Source organism: Hyperolius riggenbachi, chromosome 10 (genome assembly GCF_040937935.1).
Source record: "Hyperolius riggenbachi isolate aHypRig1 chromosome 10, aHypRig1.pri, whole genome shotgun sequence".
NCBI lineage: Eukaryota > Metazoa > Chordata > Amphibia > Anura > Hyperoliidae > Hyperolius > Hyperolius riggenbachi.
The window spans coordinates 118,604,291-118,626,519 of NC_090655.1; the positions used below are offsets into that span (position 1 = coordinate 118,604,291).

Here is a 22,229-nt window from a genome sequence, read left to right on the forward strand (position 1 = left end):
TAACAATTATTTTATTATAAATCCATTTTAACAGGAAGATTAAGAAAGAAATGGAAAAAAATCATTATTTCTCAGTTTTTGGCAGTTATAGTTTGAAATTATTTTATGTGCCCATTTGTCTATGTTATTACACCATTTAAATTATGTCCCTATCACAATTTATGGCGCCGATATTTTATCTGGAAATAAAGGTGCATTTTTTCAATTTGCTTCCATCAGTATTTACAAGCTTATAATTTAAAAAAATGATATTAATATACTCTCTTCACATGCATATTTTATTTTCAAAAATTTGTATTGGTTTCTCAATATAACACAACAACTCAACAGTGCAATATCAAAGTGTGCTTTACAAACAACAACTTAGTGCAAATTTATATGCATCGTAAGGTACAACAGAATCTGCAGGGGGAGATAAAATTACATATGGAAACATTTTGGAAATCAGCAGCTCAAAGGCATCAAATACTGACATCCCACGTCAACATTAAACTAGTATAAAAAGTATCAAAATTCACATGCAAGTGTGTGCTAAGCACACTAAGACATTAATGAAAAAAGTTCAAAAACCCGTAATTGCAAAAGTATAAATCCATTTATTGCTAAATAATCTATAAAAGACAACGCAGTGTGTGCCCCAAAGTGCACTTTGGGGCACACACTGCGTTGTCTTTTATAGAATATTTAGCAATAGTATAAAAAGTACTTGGAAAGGGGAAACCACCATACAGGGTCGGTGGTTTAATGATCTTAACAGTTTGTACCGTGTAGGTTTCTGTGTAGACCAGGGGTCATGGAAGTACTGAATATTATGATTATTGACCAATCCATGGGCTACTCTATAAGTTTACCCAACATTATGTGAGTAGCTTTTGTTATATGTTGCCTCCTCCTGATGGGACAGAGGCCATCAGGAAAGAGGTAAGAAAGAAAAGAGAAGGGGAGAGTGCGGAAGGGAAAGTAGTAGGGAGAGGGGGAGGTAAGAGGAAGATGGTGCCGAGCTGCTACCAACCCCATTGCAGTGATGGAATCAGAAGATAAGGAAGTGCCTAGGAGAGATCATTCATGCTATACTGCTGTGAGACGCAGGAATCCAATAGGAATAATGTATAAAGTACGGTTTCCAAACTTTTTCAAACTGAGGGAGTGTGTCATTAACTATGGCTTTCATTCTGTCAAAACGGAGGGCATGACTAAGGTTGGATTTGAAAGTATGCAGAGGGAGTGTGGGGGTTCTCCAAGATCGGGCAATTACACGCTTAGCAGCCAGACAAATGTGCATTAGTAGCTTATATTGCAAGTTAGATATGCCTGGGGGTTTTATACCCAGTAAGGCTACTTCGGGAAGTTTGGGGATTTGTAATCTGACTGCAGAACACATGCATATTTTAAAAGGTAACTATTTATGGTTTTTTTTGTCATTTTTTATTTTATTTGGGTAATTTTTGGAGTGGAAGGTGAACAGCTAATTTTAAATGTAATATAATGTATTTATATATTAAAAAATGTATGTGGGTGTACTTTTACTATTTGGCCACAAGATGGCCACAGTCAAAAAGTCCTGGAAGCCAACGCTCTCGCTTCCAGGAACTAGAAAGAGGAAGGGAAACTTTTTTTTTAATGCAGAAAGACCGTGGCCTCTAATAAGAGACCGCTGTTTTTTCTGCCGAGGACTTTGATCGATGAATGGGAACTATATTACCATTCATTGATCTGAGGGCTAACGGCAGGAGTGCGCGATTGCGCGCCACAGGCAGCAGCACAGTCTATCTGAATGGATATATTCGTCTAGATAGGCTTAAGTGGTTAAAGGAGAACTGTATCTTAGATACCCACTGTAACGATTGGGGAATTATCTCCGTGGTCAGCGCACAAGCTGTGCGCTGACACTGCGGAAATCCTCCACAAGCGTCTGAATAACAGAACCCAGCTTTGGTGCAATGCACCTGTAGAGGGGAATTCCCACCGGCAGATGGAGCTGTGGAGTGCAGAGAAATAAACCCTCTGCACTGCCACAGATATCAGATAGGAATTGTACGAGGGGAAGTAATACAGGGCAAGATAGCCCCTAGTGAGAGAGAGTGAGCACAGAGACAGAATGCATGTATGTCCACCAATCTAGTCGCCACCCGGTGACGGTGAACACACATCAGCGAAGACCAAGTGGGAAAGCAATCGCCAGAATGTTGATTGCTAATAGCGACACAAGACTGAGTAAAGACAGAGCATAGGTGTAGTAAGAAAGACACAGCAAACAATAACAATCAGAACGCCAAGGAAAATAACAAACACACTCGCTAAACAACGCGGTCGCCGCACGAGAAGTGCAACAGCAACAAAACACGTTAATGGCGCGTTCTCCGCACGAAAAGCGCAACAGAGACAAAACGTGCCAACCCTGACTAACAAAAGAACACAGAAAACACAAACAAACAACAGAAACGCTTGCTAATCGGTTGCCTTACTGTGAGAAAACACGGAAAAGCCGCCGCCTGTGCCAAGAGCAAGGCGGCTGACTCCGCGTCCAACGCGGCGGTTTGCACGCATAGACACGCGTCTGGTAATATGGTGGAATGCGGAAAAGCCGCCGCATGTCCTGACAGCAAAGCGGCTGTTTCCGCGTCCAGCGCGTCGGTTTGCATGCAGCAGCGTGCGCTTGGTGTGGCTGGGTCTGTTAGTGCACATAGGCAGATGGAGAGCTACGCGCGCGCTGGCCTGAACTCAGGACCTTTATACCAGCAGGGGACGTGTCAGCTGATTCCTGCAGGACTCATGATTGGCTGAGTGGCTCGGGCGGGGCGGCAGAGTCCAGCAACTATATATTCTACTGCTTGTCAGTTGCTGGTTGTCTGCCATTGCTAACACTTGCGTGAAGGCACTTAGACCATAGTCAGATCCTTTCAGTGTGTTTGAACTAGGTGGACCTAGGAATTCACACTTAGCCAGATTCTGTTGATAGCTTAAAGTACTAATTGAATTGTATTATTTGTTAGACTAGTTCCGGGGTGTTGATGATCACGGAACTCACACCCAAGACTAGGGAACTGTATTGTCTTTGTGTTATATTCCAGACTAGTTCCAGGGTGTTGATGATCACAGAACTTACACCCAAAACTAGGGAATTGTATTATCATTTATGTTATGCTCCAGACTAGTTCCAGGGTGTTGTGAATACGGACCTCACACCCAAGACTAGGATTGTGCTACTACTGTATTACGTTAGCCCAGTTCAGGGCAAGACCTTATATTAGCAGCAGGGCTTCCTGCAACCCCAGCCTCGGTCCCTCGCTCAGGGGTCCACAGGCTACAGGAATTTCACCACAGTCAGGGGTGAATTCCTCAGGAGTCAGGCCGCCAGCTCCTCTGGTGGTCTTCACTCAGAGTTGTTACTGTTGCACCAAACACTTACACTCTCTCAGGTGTCTAGAGGTTAGACATATCTGATTATTGACGATTCCGCAGATCCTCAATAATCGGGTATATCTGTATTCTTGGGGATACTGCGGATCGCCAAGGATCAGATTCTCTCTCTGGTTGCTGACACCGATCGTTACACTTACCTCAGGCAACAGCAAGCGTTTACTCCAGACCGACAGATAGACAGACAACAGGAACAGGTCAGATAGGATCCACTACTCTTCCGCAAGAGCGAGTGTGATCCGCACAACAAGAAAGACAGAAGGAGTAGCCAATAGCAACCGCAGCTCTGGCTACACTCCTAGACAGAATACAGAGAGATCCACCGCCTCTAACGCTAGGGCGAAATCCAAACAGACAGAGCGATTTTCTGTCAGCCGCCGCAGCGACAGAACAATCGCAACAGAAAGACAGAACAATGCAATACAGATAATAACGACCTACTATGCTAGAAGGAATGCCAGTGCACTCCCAAGGAACTACTCTAAGATAGCAATATTAGCAAACAATAAGCAGAGGGCTGAGATTCCAGGCAAGTTAGCAGGAACAAACCTTCATGACCAGCAGGGAATTCTGGGAGGAAATGGTATTTATACTGCAAGCCATCAAAGGAAGCAGCTAAGCAATTGGCATGACAAGTGGATGCAAATTCCTCACCAGAGCAGCAACTCTGCAACTTGCAGAGTGAAGACAGGTCTCTTTTCCAGGGACCTGCAGCACTCAGACCTAAAAAATGGTCAAAAAGCTGTCTGCCTGTACAGACAGCAGAGCAGATCATTACACCCACCTAAGAGGAGGGAAGGCTCTAGATCCCTAAGGTCCCGTTCACAGTTATCAGTTGCATTGCAGAATAATTCTGCATGACAACTCAATGACCATAACAATTCCATGGGTCTAGTCACATTACTGTGTTGTAACTGATCGCATTATTCTAACTCGCTGCATGCAGGCTTTGAATGAACCACTTCGCATCCAGACCTTGTTTCCCCCTTATGGACCAGAGCAGTTTTGACATTTTAGCCATGTCCCCATTTAATTATTATTATGACATCTAAATAAAATATACAGGATCTTCTAAAAAAATTAGCATATTGTGATAAAGTTCATTATTTTCTGTAATGTACTGATAAATATTAGACTTTCATATATTTTAGATTCAAATACACACAACTGAAGTAGTTCAAGCCTTTTATTGTTTTAATATTGATGATTTTGGCATACAGCTCATGAAAACCCAAATTTCCTATCTCAAAAAATTAGCATATTTCATCCGACCAATAAAAGAAAAGTGTTTTTAAAACAAAAGAAAGTCAACCTTCAAATAATTATGTTCAGTTATGCACTCAATACTTGGTCGGGAATCCTTTTGCAGAAATGACTGCTTCAATGCGGCGTGGCATGGAGGCAATCAGCCTGTGGCACTGCTCAGGTGTTATGGAGGCCCAGGATGCTTCAATAGCGGCCTTAAGCTCATCCAGAGTGTTGGGCCTTGCATCTCTCAACTTTCTCTTCACAATATCCCACAGATTCTCTATGGGGTTCAGGTCAGGAGAGTTGGCAGGCCAATTGAGCACAGTAATACCATGGTCCGTAAACCATTTACCAGTGGTTTTGGCACTGTGAGCAGGTGCCAGGTCGTGCTGAAAAATGAAATCTTCAACTCCATAAAGCTTTTCAGCAGATGGAAGCATGAACCCACTTTTGAACCAGAAACAGCGGCAGAAGCGCCTGACCTGGGCTACAGAGAAGCAGCACTGGACTGTTGCTCAGTGGTCCAAAGTACTTTTTTCGGATGAAAGCAACTTTTACATGTCATTCGGAAATCAAGGTGCCAGAGTCTGGAGGAAGACTGGGAAGAAAGAAATGCCAAAATGCCTGAAGTCCAGTGTCAAGTACCCACAGTCAGTGATGGTCTGGGGTGCCATGTCAGCTGCTGGTGTTGGTCCACTGTGTTTTATCAAGGGCAGGGTCAATGCAGCTAGCTATCAGGAGCTTTTGGAGCACTTCATGCTTCCATCTGCTGAAAAGCTTTATAGAGATGGAGATTTCGTTTTTCAGCATGACCTGGCACCTGTTCACAGTGCCAAAACCACTGGTAAATGGTTTACTGACCATGGTATTACTGTGCTCAATTAGCCTGCCAACTCTCCTGACCTGAACACTATAGAGAATCTGTGGGATATTGTGAATGGAAAGTTGAGAGACGCAAGACCCAACACTCTGGATGAGCTGAAGGCCGCTATCGAAGCATCCTGGGCCTCCATAACACCTGAGCAGTGCCACAGGCTGATTGCCTCCATGTCACGTCGCATTGAAGCAGTCATTTCTGCAAAAGGATTCCCGACCAAGTATTGAGTGCATAACTGAACATAATTATTTGAAGGTTGACTTTTTTTTGTTTTAAAAACACTTCTTTTATTCGTCGGATGAAATATGCTAATTTTTTGAGATAGGAAATTTGGGTTTTCATGATCTGTATGCCAAAATCATCAATATTCAAACAATAAAAGGTTAGAACTACTTCAGTTGTGTGTATTTGAATCTACAATATATGAAAGCCTAATGTTTATCTGTACATTACAGAAAATAATGAACTTTATCACAATATGCTAATTTTTTGAGAAGATCCTGTATATATCGTCTTTTTTCAGGACTAACTAGGCTTTCATTGTATGGCATTTTTTCTAACAATTTTGTTTTCGATGCATTTTAATAGGAAAAGGAGGAAAAAAAAACCAAATTATTTCTCAGTTTTACCAATTTCAGTTTAAAAATAAAAAGCGCTATTGTGGATAAAAAAAAACAAACACAAATTCTGTTTAGCTATTTCTACTGTTTATTACAAAACTTAAATTACATTCCTGTCACAATTTATGGTGAAGATATTTGATTCTGAAATAATGCTACAGTGTGTATTTTTCACTATGAACTGAGAAAATAAAGAATCAATATTATTGGCTTAGTGAACATATATCCCCTTTCACCAATTAGTGCTGCAGACGGAGGTGCTGGAGGTTTTGCACAGGAGCAATGCCCAATCCTGCTTCAGCTACAAGACGTACAGTGGAGGAAATAATAATTTGACCCCTCACTGATTTTGTAAGTTTGTCCAATGACAAAGAAATGAAAAGTCTCAGAACAGTATCATTTCAATGGTAGGTGTATTTTAACAGTGGCAGATAGCACATCAAAAGGAAAATCAAAAAAATAACCTTAAATAAAAGATAGCAACTGATTTGCATTTAATTGAGTGAAATAAGTTTTTGAACCCTCTAACAATAAAAGACTTAATACTTAGTGGAAAAACCCTTGTTTGCAAGCACAGAGGTCAAACGTTTCTTGTAATTGATGACCAAGTTTGCACACATTTTAGGAGGAATGTTGGTCCACTCCTCTTTGCAGATCATCTCCAAATCCCTAAGGTTTCGAGGCTGTCTCTGTGCAACTCTGAGCTTGAGCTCCCTCCATAGGTTTTCTATTGGATTAAGGTCCGGAGACTGACTAGGCCACTCCATGACCTTAATGTGCTTCTTCTTGAGCCACTCCTTTGTTGCCTTTGCTGTATGTTTTGGGTCATTGTCGTGCTGGAACACCCATCCACGACCCATTTTCAGTTTCCTGGCAGAGGGAAGGAGGTTGTCGTTCAGGATTTCACGATACATGGCTCCGTCCATTTTCCCGTTAATGCGATTAAGTTGTCCTGTGCCCTTAGCAGAAAAACACCCCCAAAGCAAAATGTTTCCACCCCCATGCTTGACGGTGGGGACGGTGTTTTGGGGGTCATAGGCAGCATTTTTCTTCCTCCAAATACAGCGAGTTGAGTTAATGCCAAAGAGCTCTATTTTGGTCTCATCAGACCACAGCACCTTCTCCCAGTCACTCACAGAATCATTCAGGTGTTCATTGGCAAACTTCAGACGGGCCTGCACATGTGCCTTCTTGAGCAGGGGGACCTTGCAAGCCCTGCAGGATTTTAATCCATTGCGGTATAATGTGTTTCCAATGGTTTTCTTGGTGACTGTGGTCCCTGCTAATTTGAGGTCATTCACTAACTCCTCCCGTGTAGTTCTAGGATGCTTTTTCACCTTTCTCAGAACCATTGACACCCCACGAGGTGAGATCTTGCGTGGAGCCCCAGAGTGAGGTCGATTGATGGTCATTTTGTGCTCCTTCCATTTTCGACCAATCGCACCAACAGTTGTCACCTTCTCTCCCAGCTTCTTGCTAATGGTTTTGTAGCCCATTCCAGCCTTGTGCAGGTCTACAATTTTGTCTCTGACATCCTTGGACAGCTCTTTGGTCTTTCCCATGTTGGAGAGTTTGGAGTCTGCTTGATTGATTGATTCTGTGGACAGGTGTCTTTTATACAGGTGACTAGTTAAGACAGGTTTCCTTAATGAGGGTGACTCATTGAGTAGAAATGTAACCACCCTGTGGGAGCCAGAACTTTTAATGGTTGGTAGGGGTTCAAAAAATTATTTCACTCAATGAAATGCAAATCAGTTGCTATCTTTTATTTAAGGTTATTTTTTCGATTTTCCTTTTGATGTGCTATCTGCCACTGTTAAAATAAACCTACCATTGAAATGATACTGTTCTGAGACTTTTCATTTCTTTGTCATTGGACAAATGTAACGATTGCGGAATCGTCTCCGTGGTCAGCGCACCAGACGTGCGCTGACGCGGCGGATTTCCTCCACAAGCGTATTATTGCGGACACCCAGGCTAGGTGCTATGCACCCGCAGAGGGCAATTCCCACCGGCAGATGGCGCTGTGGAGTGCAGGCGAACACAGCCGCTGCACAGCCACAGATGCCAAATGGGAATTGTACAGATCCGGGACAAGGTACAATCAGGCAGGGCTGGATAGCCCACAGGGAACAGAGCAAAAGGACAGAACCAATGTGTGCCCACCAAATTAGTCGCCACCCAGCGACGGCGAACACACAACGGCAGAAACGAAGTAGGAAACGCAATCGCAAGAATGGCGATTGCCAATAGCGACACAAGACTGAGCAGGACAGAGCACAAGGGTAGCAAAGGCACAGCAAATCATACAAAGAGAAAGATAAAGAAAATAACAAATGCTAGCTGAACGCGAACACCGCACTCATTCGCAACAGTGCACGCGTTCGTGCGCGGTCTCCGCGTGTTACGCACAACAGAGACAAGCACGCCTAACTAACCAAAGACAGACAAACACGAAACAGAGAACGCGAGCGCTTGCTTAACGGTTACCTCACCGAGCCTACAGCAAGCGTTTCGAATCGGACAAGACAGACACACGAAAACAGGGACAAGCGAGAGATAGGAACCACAGCACTAGCGAAAAGTGGCTAGCGCGATCCCAGAAGACAGAACAGAAGGATCCCCAGCGCTAGCGAAAAGTAGCTAGCGCGATCCCAGGAGACAGAGTAGCAGAACAGAAGGATCCCCAGCGCTAGCGAAAAGTGGCTAGCGCGATCCCAGAAGACAGAACAGAAGGATCCCCAGCGCTAGCGAAAAGTGGCTAGCGCGATCCCAGGAGACAGAACAGAAGGATCCCCAGCACTAGCGCTAGGGCGAGTGCGATCCAAACACACGGCAGACAGAACAGATGAGGTAGGCAGAAACAACCGCTGTTTCAACCTACACTCCAGACTCAATCAGAAGGATCCACAGCCGCTAACGCTAGGGCTTGTACGATCCAAACACAAGACAGACGGAACAGGCAAAACAGATAATACAACCTGACTGGACTAGAAGGGGAGCCTAAAGCAACCCCCAGGAATTAACTATACTAGATAGCAATGGCTGACACTCCAGCAGTGTCCATCAGGAACAGACCATGGAAGTGAAATGTCCAGCAAAGCATTCTGGGAGCAGAATGCTTTTATAGTGCCAGTCATCAAAAGAAGGCAGGTAACGGATTTGCATGACTAATGTATGCAAATTCCTCAGCAACACAAGCTGCAGAACTGACAGAAAGTCTCTCTTAAAGAGACCTGCAGAATGCAGACGTGAACAGTGATCAAAACGCTGCCTGTCTGCACAGGCAGCTGAGCAGATTCTCACAGTACCCCCCCTTCTAGGGTCGAATTCCAGACGACCCTCAAAACTGATATCTCCAAACCATTCTAACAGAAGACTCATGAAGGTCGGGGCAGCCCGACAAGGTCCAATTCCAGAGTCAGTCCACCCGAAACCGACCTCATCGGAAACAGAAGCCACCGAAACATGCCCATCAGTACTACCAGTCTCAGTATAACACCCATCAGGACTGTGAACGCCAGAGAAGAAGCCATCGACACCCTCCAGACAATACCCACCACCTTCCAAGGAGCGTCCGAAAATACCAAACCTGCCACAATACCTGTTCGAAGTGTCCCTTACAACGCAAAAGCCACCATTGATCTTATCCAGGGTACCAAGCAAAATCTCTCCCGGAATCTCCCAGAACCTTTTGAAGCTCCACAGAGATCCCAAGAGGGTAGAACAATCACCAGGCTCACATGGAGAATTACCAAGAACCCCCATGGAACCAATGACAATTCCGGATTCAGAATTACGAGGACACCCATCAAGATCAAGACTTTCAGGGACCACTTCTGGGCATGCAAGCAGGCAGGCCATATCAGAGCATGTCTCCACCGAGGAAGCATCTGAGTACGCTGGTAACCGAGGCACACTTGGGCTTTCTGGGTCACAGAGCACACTGGGGTACACCAGCACAGGAGAAACCTCAGGACATGTCGGGGAACTGCCCACCTCAGAGTCCGGCACATCAAGACCAAAACCAGTACCGGGCAGAGAATCATCATGAGTGGAGGTCACAGGCACTGGACTTTCAAAAGAAGACTCAGATACAAATTCAGAAATTTCTGTGACAATAATATCATCATTGACTACACAGGCGTGAAGCTCCATCAGAGCTGAAAAGGTAGCCAGCAAGGCAGCAATGCCTACTGAAGTGGGCAACACCTCAGAAGGACTTGGGGAGCAGGAGACGTCTCCTACAAGTTCTGCACCCTTTGGGAGGAACTCGGAGATCTCCGGGAGGTCAGACAGGACCTCAGGAACATCCTTTTTCAAGTTTCCTAAGAAGGATTCTGAACTATCCATGTTACAGGGCAAGGCTTGAACTTTATTTTGTGAACCGGGCAGATGTCCCAGGGAAGGTTCCACCATAAACTGAGACTGAATTTCATCATCAGGACAGGGATACACAGAAATATCTAGTGAAACTAACTCTGGCTTTCTGAGTTTCGTTTCACTGCAGGGAAATTCCTCCATAGCAGTCAAACCCGACCGCAATTCAAAAATAGCAGAGAAACAGGTAACAATGGTTGCAATACCTAGACGAGCCTCTAGGGACACTGCAGGAGATTTTAAACAAGGTAGTATTGACTCATCCAGATTACTGGGTGGAGAGTCAGTACTTACTTCAGAATCAGACTCGCAAATGTCAATGCGAGTGGACATAATGTCTTTATTCATGATACAGGGCAGGCTCAGAGACATCTTCTCTGGACAGAGCAAAGGTGCTTCAATATCAGGTTCACAAAACCAAAGTGCTGTCTCATTCTTAGACTCGGCTAACGATGTCGAATCCGAGGAGACAGAACGCAAAATTTGCGAATCCGCAATCGCTTTAGGTTGCGAAACCGAACACTCCAAAGACAGGGATTCTGAGGTCTCCAGGCTGGATTGCTGGATCTCAGAAACGCCAGCTGACAATGTACCTTTACAAACGTCACCTGAATGACGTACACGTAATTCATTCAGAATCATTTTCCACATACAAATCAGCGGGCTCACAAAGTCAAATTCACACCCCTTTTTTTCTCTTAAGGCGGAAGCATAACTTATACATGCTCTCAAGACAGATTCACTTCTGGCAATGTAGTACTCACAAAACGACTCTGAATCGTTCTCCAATTCATACACCAACGCTTCGAGCTGTTTTTTCTGGAACGGGGGCTCCCATTCACACCTGACTAGGTCTGAGCATTCATACTGAACCATGTTAGGGGAAGTTGTGACAACAACATGAGGAATCATATTAATTTTACTCTTGAAACTGCATAGTTTGGGAATTTTCCCCATAGCAAGATCATAGATGGAGCATCTTAAAGTAGTACTGAGAGAAGATCTGTTTTTACATGACAAGGGATCACACAAATCATTGACAAACCTGACACACTCACGCCGATCACAATCGACAGGAACATCTGAGAAACCGCCATCAGATCGCACAGATTTAACCTCTAAACAAACGGGAGAAACTCCATCAGAATTCACGCAGGTGTCCACAGTCAAGGCACACCCATTCATTTCAGGTCGCACAGTGTCCAAACTCACTTGCTTTACCCCAGAAAGACAGGAATAATCATGTGACAATGGTGTCTCTTTATTGGAAATAATTGGTTGGTGTGTGTGCAATTCGTCCAAAATAGTCTGCCACACATAAATCACCAGATCCACATCACACTCATCACATTCATCAGAATCGATCAAAAGGTACATAGGGTCGAGACAATCATTCAGGTCATCCGCGCTCTTTGCGATATAAAAATCGCAAAAGGCTTTCCAATCGAAATCAAACTCTTCCAACAAGGCCCCAATCTCCCATGAGGCAAATGGCGGTTCAAACAACCCAGTATCTAGGTAATCTCCATATGGGTTGGGGTCAGGAACGAGGACAGACTTTTTAACTGCTTTAATGTAGTGTGCGATCCTACCTATAATAGGATCCACATATGCCTTTGCCTCAGGCAATGACATCTGAACAAAATCGAAGGTTCCCTCTGCCCTGGGGATTTTGGTTAGGCTGGACATTCTGTAACGATTGCGGAATCATCTCCGTGGTCAGCGCACCAGACGTGCGCTGACGCGGCGGATTTCCTCCACAAGCGTATTATTGCGGACACCCAGGCTAGGTGCTATGCACCCGCAGAGGGCAATTCCCACCGGCAGATGGCGCTGTGGAGTGCAGGCGAACACAGCCACTGCACAGCCACAGATGCCAAATGGGAATTGTACAGATCCGGGACAAGGTACAATCAGGCAGGGCTGGATAGCCCACAGGGAACAGAGCAAAAGGACAGAACCAATGTGTGCCCACCAAATTAGTCGCCACCCAGCGACGGCGAACACACAACGGCAGAAACGAAGTAGGAAACGCAATCGCAAGAATGGCGATTGCCAATAGCGACACAAGACTGAGCAGGACAGAGCACAAGGGTAGCAAAGGCACAGCAAATCATACAAAGAGAAAGATAAAGAAAATAACAAATGCTAGCTGAACGCGAACACCGCACTCATTCGCAACAGTGCACGCGTTCGTGCGCGGTCTCCGCGTGTTACGCACAACAGAGACAAGCACGCCTAACTAACCAAAGACAGACAAACACGAAACAGAGAACGCGAGCGCTTGCTTAACGGTTACCTCACCGAGCCTACAGCAAGCGTTTCGAATCGGACAAGACAGACACACGAAAACAGGGACAAGCGAGAGATAGGATCCACAGCACTAGCGAAAAGTGGCTAGCGCGATCCAAGTACAGAGTAGCAGAACAGAAGGATCCCCAGCGCTAGCGAAAAGTGGCTAGCGCGATCCCAGAAGACAGAACAGAAGGATCCCCAGCGCTAGCGAAAAGTAGCTAGCGCGATCCCAGGAGACAGAGTAGCAGAACAGAAGGATCCCCAGCGCTAGCGAAAAGTGGCTAGCGCGATCCCAGAAGACAGAACAGAAGGATCCCCAGCGCTAGCGAAAAGTGGCTAGCGCGATCCCAGGAGACAGAACAGAAGGATCCCCAGCACTAGCGCTAGGGCGAGTGCGATCCAAACACACGGCAGACAGAACAGATGAGGTAGGCAGAAACAACCGCTGTTTCAACCTACACTCCAGACTCAATCAGAAGGATCCACAGCCGCTAACGCTAGGGCTTGTACGATCCAAACACAAGACAGACGGAACAGGCAAAACAGATAATACAACCTGACTGGACTAGAAGGGGAGCCTAAAGCAACCCCCAGGAATTAACTATACTAGATAGCAATGGCTGACACTCCAGCAGTGTCCATCAGGAACAGACCATGGAAGTGAAATGTCCAGCAAAGCATTCTGGGAGCAGAATGCTTTTATAGTGCCAGTCATCAAAAGAAGGCAGGTAACGGATTTGCATGACTAATGTATGCAAATTCCTCAGCAACACAAGCTGCAGAACTGACAGAAAGTCTCTCTGAGGCCTAGTGCACACCGGAGCGTTTCCGCTGCTGTTTGCGATCTGCTTGCGGGAGCGGATCCGCTAGGGTAATGTATTTCAATGGGCTGGTGCACACCAGAGCGGGAGGCGTTTTGCAGAAACGCATACTCCCGGGCTGCTGCAGATTTTGGATTGCGGATGCGTTTCTGCCTCAATGTTAAGTATAGGAAAACCGCAAACCGCTCTGAAAAACGGCACTTCAGAGCGGTTTGCCAGGCGTTTTTTGTTACAGTAGCTGTTCAGTAACAGCTTTACTGTAACAATACATGAAATCTACTACACCAAAACCGCTACACAAAACCGCAAAACGCTAGCTGAAACGCTACAGAAAAATAAGAAAAAGCGTTTCAAAATCTGCTAGCATTTTGCGGATCTGCTAGCGGTTTTTGGTGTGCACCAGGCCTTAAAGAGACCTGCAGAATGCAGACGTGAACAGTGATCAAAACGCTGCCTGTCTGCACAGGCAGCTGAGCAGATTCTCACAACAAACTTACAAAATCAGTGAGGGGTCAAATAATTATTTCCTCCACTGTATATCTACATCCTCGTGGCTTAGGTGAAGTCACAGAGGATGTATAGTGGTGGAAAAAGTGCTTAAAGTTTATGTCCAGTCTCCATTGCAGTTCACACTCATTACGCATGTTATGCAACGGACCACTGTGAACCTAGCCTTAGAACCTTCCCGTTCTTCGCTGCGGCCCCCTGTTCCATCCTTTGACTTTAAAGCGGAACTAAAGATATGCAAAAAAAAAAAAAGTTTCACTTACCTGGGACTTCTGCCAGCCCCCTGTAGTCGACCTGTGCCCACGTCATTACTGTACGATCCTCCATTCCCCCGCCGTGGCTCACTTTCACCACTTCACGCAGTTGAAGCCAACTTCTAAGTCGGCGTCCACTGCGCCTGCGGGGCCCTGGCCATGCGTATCCTTGTACGCGTTCCCGTGGCCAGGAGCGTCCTGCGCAGTCGCAGTGCGAGAAAATCTTTACTGCGCCAGTGCAGTGCGCTCTCAGCAACGGGAGCATGAACGAGGATGCGCAGCCAGGGCCGCACAGGCGCAGTGGACACAGACTGTGTGAAGTGAGCCACAGCCGGAGAATGGAGGATCGTATGGTAACGGCGTGGGCACAGGTCGGCTGCAAGAGGCTGGCAGAAGCCCCAGGTAGGTGAAACTCTTTAGCATACCTTCAATTCTGCTTTAACCTCCTTGGCGGTAACCCTGTGTGTGACACGGGGTAAGCCGCCGGAGGGTGCCGCTCAGGCCCTGCTGGGCCGATTTTAATAATTTTTTTTTTGCTGGACGCAGCTAGCACTTTGCTAGCTGCGCCAGCACTCTGATCGCCGCCGGCCCCTTTGCGATCGCCGCTATCTGCTGCGGCGCGGGCCCCCCCCCCCCTCCAGACCCCAGCGCTGCCTGGCCAATCAGTGCCAGGCAGCGCCGAGGGGTGGCCCGGGACTCCCAATGACGTCCCGACGTCAGTGACGTCGGTGACGTCATCCCGCCCCGTCGCCATGGCGACGGGGGAAGCCCTCCAGGAAATCCCGTTCTATGAACGGGATTTCCTGATCGGAGATCGCCGAAGGCGATCGAAGCGGGCGGGGGGGTGCCGCTCAGCAGCGGCTATCATGTAGCGAGCCCTCGGCTCGCTACATGATTAAAAAAAATTTTTTTTAAAAAAAACCTGCTGCGCTCCCTCCTGGCGGTATTTTTCATACCGCCAAGGAGGTTAATGTCAAAGAGGCCTTCAGGTCTCCTCGGAAGGCCACAGAAGTACTCAGGTCTCCAGTACTTCCGAAGATGCGCAGCTCCATACTGCGCACATGGACTCTTTTGTGTGGAGTATGGAGCTGCTTGTCTTCGGAAGTACTCGAAAACCCAAGTACTTCTGAGAATATCCGAAGATGCAGCCGGTGGGAGATTTAAATAGCATCCCGGCAGTGGAAACGAGGGGATGCAGAGAGGAAGAGGAAGGCTTTAATTGATTTAGATTAGAGCTTTCCCTCCTCTTAGAGGAGTATCTAACTTTTTTGTTAAAAAAAAAAAAAAAAAAAAAAAAAAAAAAAAAAAAAGGTACAGTTGTCCTTTAAAGGATACCCAAGGTGAGAGGGATATGAAGGCTGCCATATTTATTTCCTTGTACACAACGCCAGTTGCCTGGCAGCCCTGTTGATCTTCTAGCATAAGTAGTGTCTGAGTCAAACCCTGGAACAAGCATATGGCTAATCCAGTAAAACCTGAGTCAGCTGATTCAGAATACCTGATCTGCATATGCTTGTTCTGGGTCTATGGCTAAAAGTATTAGAGACACAGGATCCAGATGACTGCCAGGCAACTGGTATTGTTTACAAGGAATTAAACATGGCAGCCTCCATATCACTCTCACCTCGGGTTCCCTTTAAGCTTTTGTGATGTTCTAGAAGAGGTAAGACCACTAAGGCTTTCTTCACACTAAGGGCCATATGCAATTCACTTTTTCACCTTCGTTTTCTCCTGGTCAATAAAATGCCTGTTAAGCCACCAGCAAGCAAGAAAATACTCAAAATAATTTTGATAGTACTTTTGTACTTACTTCTCAGTACTTTTTCAGTTGAAATGTGCTGGACAGTTATTTTAATTAGAAGATGAAAAATTATTACCTAGGAGATAACGCAGGAGAAAGTGGAATAGCATATGGGCCTATATGCGTTACGTTGTGAATCCTAAAAAAATAGGATTGCAACAGTAATGCAACGTTGCATTGCTGCCTTCCGCTGCAATGTGACCAGTACAGTGCCGCATTTTTTTTTTACTCTTCACTTTGCAATATATTGACTTATCTGAAGGATGGACTCCTTTATTGGAGGGAGTAAAGAGTAGTAGTTGGGTCCCCCTTACAGTTCTGGGCCCCCCTGTAATCACAAGGGCTGCTCCCCTGTAGTTACGCCCCTGCCTCCCTCTACTGTCTTTCGGTACAGTTCCTCTTTAGATGGTGTGTAGCAGCTCTAACCTTCAATGTGAGAAGAGGGTGAGGATGGGATGAAGGGTACCATTTCAGTAAGGCTACAGCCACAGTGGGGCTATGTGGTGTTGCATAACGGCTGCTTTGTAATGCGGCTTGTCACACTGCAATGCACCGCGTCCAAGAGAATTTGCCTCCGGGAGACTTAGACGCAGTATACAGCCGGCTTATCCTGCTGCTGCACAGGTTCCTGGCCGTGTTAAATACTATTCCTCCTCTAGGTCCACGTGGATAGTGGGGAATGAGGCCGAATTACAGTGTTATCAAAGTAACTTCAGCTCTGTCTTCTGACTGTGCGCTGTTATAGCCGTAATTCCTATTATGGTCTATGGGGGACATTTACCAAGAGTGTCTGAGACAAAATATTAGTAGTTTTTTAGAAATGTGTGCAGAACTGTCTTAGACATCCTAAGAAATCACTAAATAGTGCAGATTCCTTCTTTAACTGTAAGGGATAGGAGGAGTTAGGAAGGTCTCTCAGGGGGAAATTTATCAAGAGTGTCTGAGACAAAATATTAGTACATTTTTAGAAATCCGTGCAGAATTGTCTCAGACATCCTAAGAAATCACTAAATAGTGCAGATTCCTTCTTAAACTGTTAGGAATAGGAGGAGTTAGGTAGGTCTTTCAGGCAATGCAGTGTGTGAGGGAAATTGCTTTTGCTGAGGTAACCAACACATCTGTTGTCAGCAGGCTCTGAGAAAAGGGGGGGGGGGGGGGGAAGAGCCCTTCACAAATCATGTCTAGCCTGCACTATTTGAAGTACTGCTATTGAGCACTTCTTAATCTGCAGCAGTTTACGAATGGATTTGCACTTTTCTTAAAGAGACTATGTAACAAAACTTTCAGCCTTATTTCTTCTATCCAATAAGTTCCTATACCTGTTCTAATGTGGTCTGGATTACTGCAGCCTTTTCTAGTTGCACAGTGGCTGTATTATCTATGTTATCTAATCTTCTTTCCTCTGACGGCTTTGTCGGGCTCAGGCAGGAATGTGCTGGTCTGCTTGTAGTAGGATAGAAGCTATACACACCCTCTCCACACACCCTGCAGGCTTTGTGTGAGTCACAGACTGAGCTCCTCTCAGCCTATCACATGCTATGTCTTTTGTTTGTAAACACTGCCTAAAACTGGCAATTACAAGCCAGGATTGCAGCAGGGAGTGGCAGAAACAGCACAGAGGGGCCCAGGAGAACATAATGAATAGAATGGTATGCTTTTTATTGTAAGAATTTTAGAGTACAGATTCTCTTTAACTGTAGTGCAGCTCTCGAAATTAACGCTAAACTGCCACTATTGTGTAGGCTTTGGGAAGTTTTTTTTACTATCATGTAGAACAGTTACTCTGCTGCTTAGAACAGTTTTTACCTTAGGTAACCAGCACATCTGCTGCCAGCAGGCTCTGAGTGAGGGGGAGGAGCCCTTCACAAATCACATCTAGCTTGCTGTGCTGCACTATCTGGGGAACTGCAATGAAGCTCTTCTTAATCTGCAGCAGGTTAGGGACGGAGCAGTGCTTTTCGGCGCTGCTAGATTTGGTCGCATCTGGCGCCTCCATAAACAATAAAGGGAATCACAACTGAGCAGCGCTCAGTGAGTAACGTCGGCGCCATCAGAAGACGGAGCCGAGGTTGCTTAAAAAGCACAATAATTCGGCCTCCAGCAATCGCTGGAAGCTGAATTACATCATTCCCCACCATCCATGGCAGCCTGGAGGGGGAATAGTAATTAATACGGCCCGGACTTGTGCAGAAGCAGGATCAGCCATATACTGGCTGTAGCCTGCGCCTAAGTCTACCGGCGCCGATTTCAAATGTATGCGGTTAGGGATGGATTTGCACTTTACTTAACTGTAGTGCAGCTCTATAAATTCACGCTAAACTGCCACTATCACCTAGGATTTAAGAAGGTTCTTCTTATCATGCAGAACTGTTCTCCCTGCTGGTTAGAACAGTTTAAGAAGAAAAAGCTGTCGGTAATGCTTTAAAAAATCTGGCCCTATGGCATAGCTCCCAACTGTCCCTCTTTGGGAGCCCTGTCCCTTTTTCCTCATCTGTCCCTCTTTCAGGACTTTGTCCCTCTTTCTATGGGTACTTATCCGTTAGCCAGGCGCATCCTCTAGGTGGCGACAATTACTATTCCCCTTCCAGGCCGCCATGGATAGTAGGGAAAGATGTAACTCTGCTGGAGTTCTATCGCCACCTAGAGGATGCGCCGGCTAACGGAAAATAACCTTTCTATGTAAAAATATATATATTTCTCTACTAAAAATGTGTTTGACTCTAAACTTTATCGACATCCTTCAAACTGATATATTACTAATTTTAAAATGTTAATATGAAGGAAAATAAACCAGGATAGAAAGGACCAGTGTGGTCTGAATTATAAAACAGTATATTTTTCTTATGAAATCTTTACAGTATGCGTGACTAGGGGTGTGATAGGGGGCGTAGTCATGGGTGTGGCAGGGGCTTGGCTTAAGTGTCCCTTTTTCTCATCTCAAAAAGTTGGGAGGTATGCTATGGCTGCACCCAAGTCTCCTGTCCTGCATTGTTCGTGCTTTCACACCGGTCAGGGTATTCGGTTGCTATGGATAACACTCCACTCTTCAAAAAGAAAACCTCAAGTTGGGCATGTAGAACAAGGCTAATGTGCTAGCAGAGACATCCAGCAGACTGATATACATACAAGATAGCTTCTCTAATAGATGTCCCTATATCATGCAGCTATACAGGATAATAACGAGCCACACATGGAATTAGCACAGCATCTTACCTCACCGCCCCTCTCCTAAATCCATAAACACAAAGCCCTCTCCCCAGTCCCCACTTCTTCAGCTTGGATGTGCGCCAAATGCTACTCTATTCGTACAGTACTTTCCCCTTCACTCCTACAGCTGCCATACTGGACTCGGGCAGTACACACTCTGCTGTAGTGCGTCACCTAACACTATCCCCGCTAATTGTTTAGTAACCAATGTAGAATGTTAGTTACCTGGTTAGAGAATTGGACGTTGATAGGGAAAAAGAGAACATCCCCGTGATCGTTGTAACGATGGCTATTTTCCAGTCATAAATATGGCCGCCGGGGTTTTAGACGGCTGCGCAGTGAGTTGTTGCGCCTCTGTGGTGTCGGCTCTCTGAAGTGACGTTGTCAGCAGGTCTAGTTGGTAAGAATGGCTGGAAGTGCTGCTGTATCGTATGTTTGAGTTAAATAGGCGCTGTGCATACGAGGCTGCTAGATCTCCTCACTGCCATGTATAAGCGCTGTGAGGAGTAATGTGTGGCCAGCATTACAACGACTTTAGTGTGTGAATGCATGTGTGCTGTCACCTGTGTCCTCACATACGTGTTCCTTTGTGTGACATCCCCCCCAGTTAAAAGTTCAACTGAACAGAGGGATATAGAGGCTGACATATTTCTATTTAAAGGATACCTGAGGTGTAGTAATTTCTACAAATGGGATACCTGCGGTGTAGTAATTTCTACAAATGGAGGAAGCAGGCATGTATAGGTAGCAGGGTTGCTCTCAGGAGTGATTACTCGTGATACAAATGAGGCTTAATTGGTGCAGGTGTGCGGCAGCAATACAAGGAGTTATTGACCCATAATTCCGCTGTCCGCCTGCGTTCCAATCAGCTTGCATGCGTCCTATTGGTCGTGTTGCAAACCTCACACTGGCGTACTTCCTCGTTCAAGCCGGAAGGAAGAAGTGCGCCGGTGTGAGGCTTGCAACGCAACCAATAGGGCGCATGCAAGCTGCTTGGAACACAGGGCGGATGGCGGAATTATGGGTAAATAACCCCTTTTATCCTTGCCGCACACTTGTGCAAAATGCCAATTAAGCCTCATTTGAATCACGGGTAATTACTCGTGAGAGCAACCCTAATCGGTAGCAGTTCTCGTACCCACTGGTCCCCTCTACCTGTTCTCCTCTGTCCCCTTCTGTTGCCTCCTAAATGCCTCCCTACCTTGCGTACTACTATGCAAGCTTTGGCCTGGTGGCATGCAACCTTGATCACGTTTCCGTGTCCGGGAGCGCTCTGCGCATGCACTCTACGTAAAGACTCGTAGTGCACATGCACGACGTGTTCCAAGCTAAGGACGCAAGCCGCTCGTCCACCACTTGCGCAATGTACGGGGCATTTAGGAGGGGAACAGGAGAGGTGGGCTTGAGGACTGCTGCCTGTTTTCTCTGTAGAAATGACTTTGCCTCAGGTATCCTTTATTAGGAATGATCAGAGCTTTTTCAGTTTGCTGTCTGTGATCATTGTTATTGGCTCACAGTGATCACCTAGTAAGGAGCCAATGAAATTGTCTCCTTACTAGTAGGAGGAAGTTCAGCTGTCACATGACCGCAGCCACGGCATAGAATCTACACCGTATCAGAGTTAGTGCCCTGACACACCGAAAAGCGTTTTGCGGGTCATTTTTGTTTTTTAAAAATTGCCTCCATTGACTAACATTAAAATCGGGGCAAAATTGCTGCAATTTTAATGTGTCAATGATAGCGTTTTTTTATAGACGAAAACGACATGCAAAAACGCTTTTTTGTGTGTCAGGGCCCATGGAGAGCGGCAGATTCTAATGACCACGGTCCTGAGCCTCATATTGCAGATTGTCTAGCTGTCCTGCTGAGCCTCTGTTTCTAAAGCTGAATACTCACCATGGCAATGTAGGAAGATGGATCCAGCAACGTCACTCCACGACGAGAGCTTCCTGATACATCTTCCTGCCGGCGGGATAGCGCGAGGTCATGCGACGGTTGTGATTGTGGTACTTTGCGCTGTGTTGTCGGGATCTTAAAGATCCAATCCACTGTGACAATCGTTATTTGCACACGCCACAAAACGTCGTTAGCATGATCACTGGGAAAATTGTGTGGTGGGTACGCAGCTTAATATAGCCATAGACACTGAACAAGCATGCAGATCAGGTGCTCTGATCTGAATTAAAATCTAATTCAGTCAAGTCTGACTGAATTAGCCATGTGCTGGTTTAACCACTTCCCCTCCCCTGGGACGAGTAACTACATCCCTGCAAATTCCCTCTTCCCCTTGCAGGGACGTAGCTCTTACCTCCCGCCGCACACTTCCTCTCACCCCCCTGCGCGCTCCCATGCTCATTATCACCGCCGATGGTTAGACGGGAGGTGACTGAATGGGAATGCAGTTCTAATTTATTCCTCTCTGTCTCCGTATGAATAGTTGCAAGCATCAGAGACGCTGCGATCATTTGTTTACTTCCAACGAAACCCATGCATGATTTACTTCCTATAGCCTCATATAAAGATACAGTAGGAAGTATTGCGTGAGGACATCTTGTGGCCAAATAGAAAAAATTACACCTACACAGATTTAATTTTAAAAAAAGCCCACAAATACACTTTAAATCAACGCATTACCTCCTACACTATCCCATAATGGCCCCCCAAAAATGTGTATTGAAAAAAAATAAAATTACATTTTTTTTTTTACATAAATAGTTACCTTAGGGGCTGAACTTTTTTTTAACATGTATGTCAAGAGGGTATATTACTGTTAATTTTGAAACTATGGGCTTGTAAATA

The 22,229-nt window shown here is 45.7% G+C and overlaps 2 protein-coding genes across 5 annotated transcripts in view; one reads left to right on the forward strand and one right to left on the reverse strand.

Moving 5' to 3' along the window:
* The window catches only part of ANAPC16 (anaphase promoting complex subunit 16), a 36,051-nt gene extending 16,137 nt beyond the window's left edge, over positions 1 to 19,914 (reverse strand). The window contains exon 1 of one of the 3 annotated variants that reach the window (XM_068257776.1): positions 19,656 to 19,914. In XM_068257776.1, the coding sequence (XP_068113877.1) occupies positions 19,656 to 19,696 (41 nt within the window). In that variant the 5' untranslated portion in view covers positions 19,697 to 19,914. The other 2 variants (XM_068257777.1, XM_068257778.1) reach the window with 2 other exon arrangements.
* The window catches only part of ASCC1 (activating signal cointegrator 1 complex subunit 1), a 394,613-nt gene continuing 391,917 nt past the window's right edge, over positions 19,534 to 22,229 (forward strand). Inside the window, exon 1 of one of the 2 annotated variants that reach the window (XM_068257775.1) lies at positions 19,534 to 19,830. The gene's annotated coding sequence lies outside the window, so the exon portion shown is untranslated. The remainder of the gene's footprint in view (positions 19,831 to 22,229) is intronic. The other variant, XM_068257774.1, reaches the window with a different exon arrangement.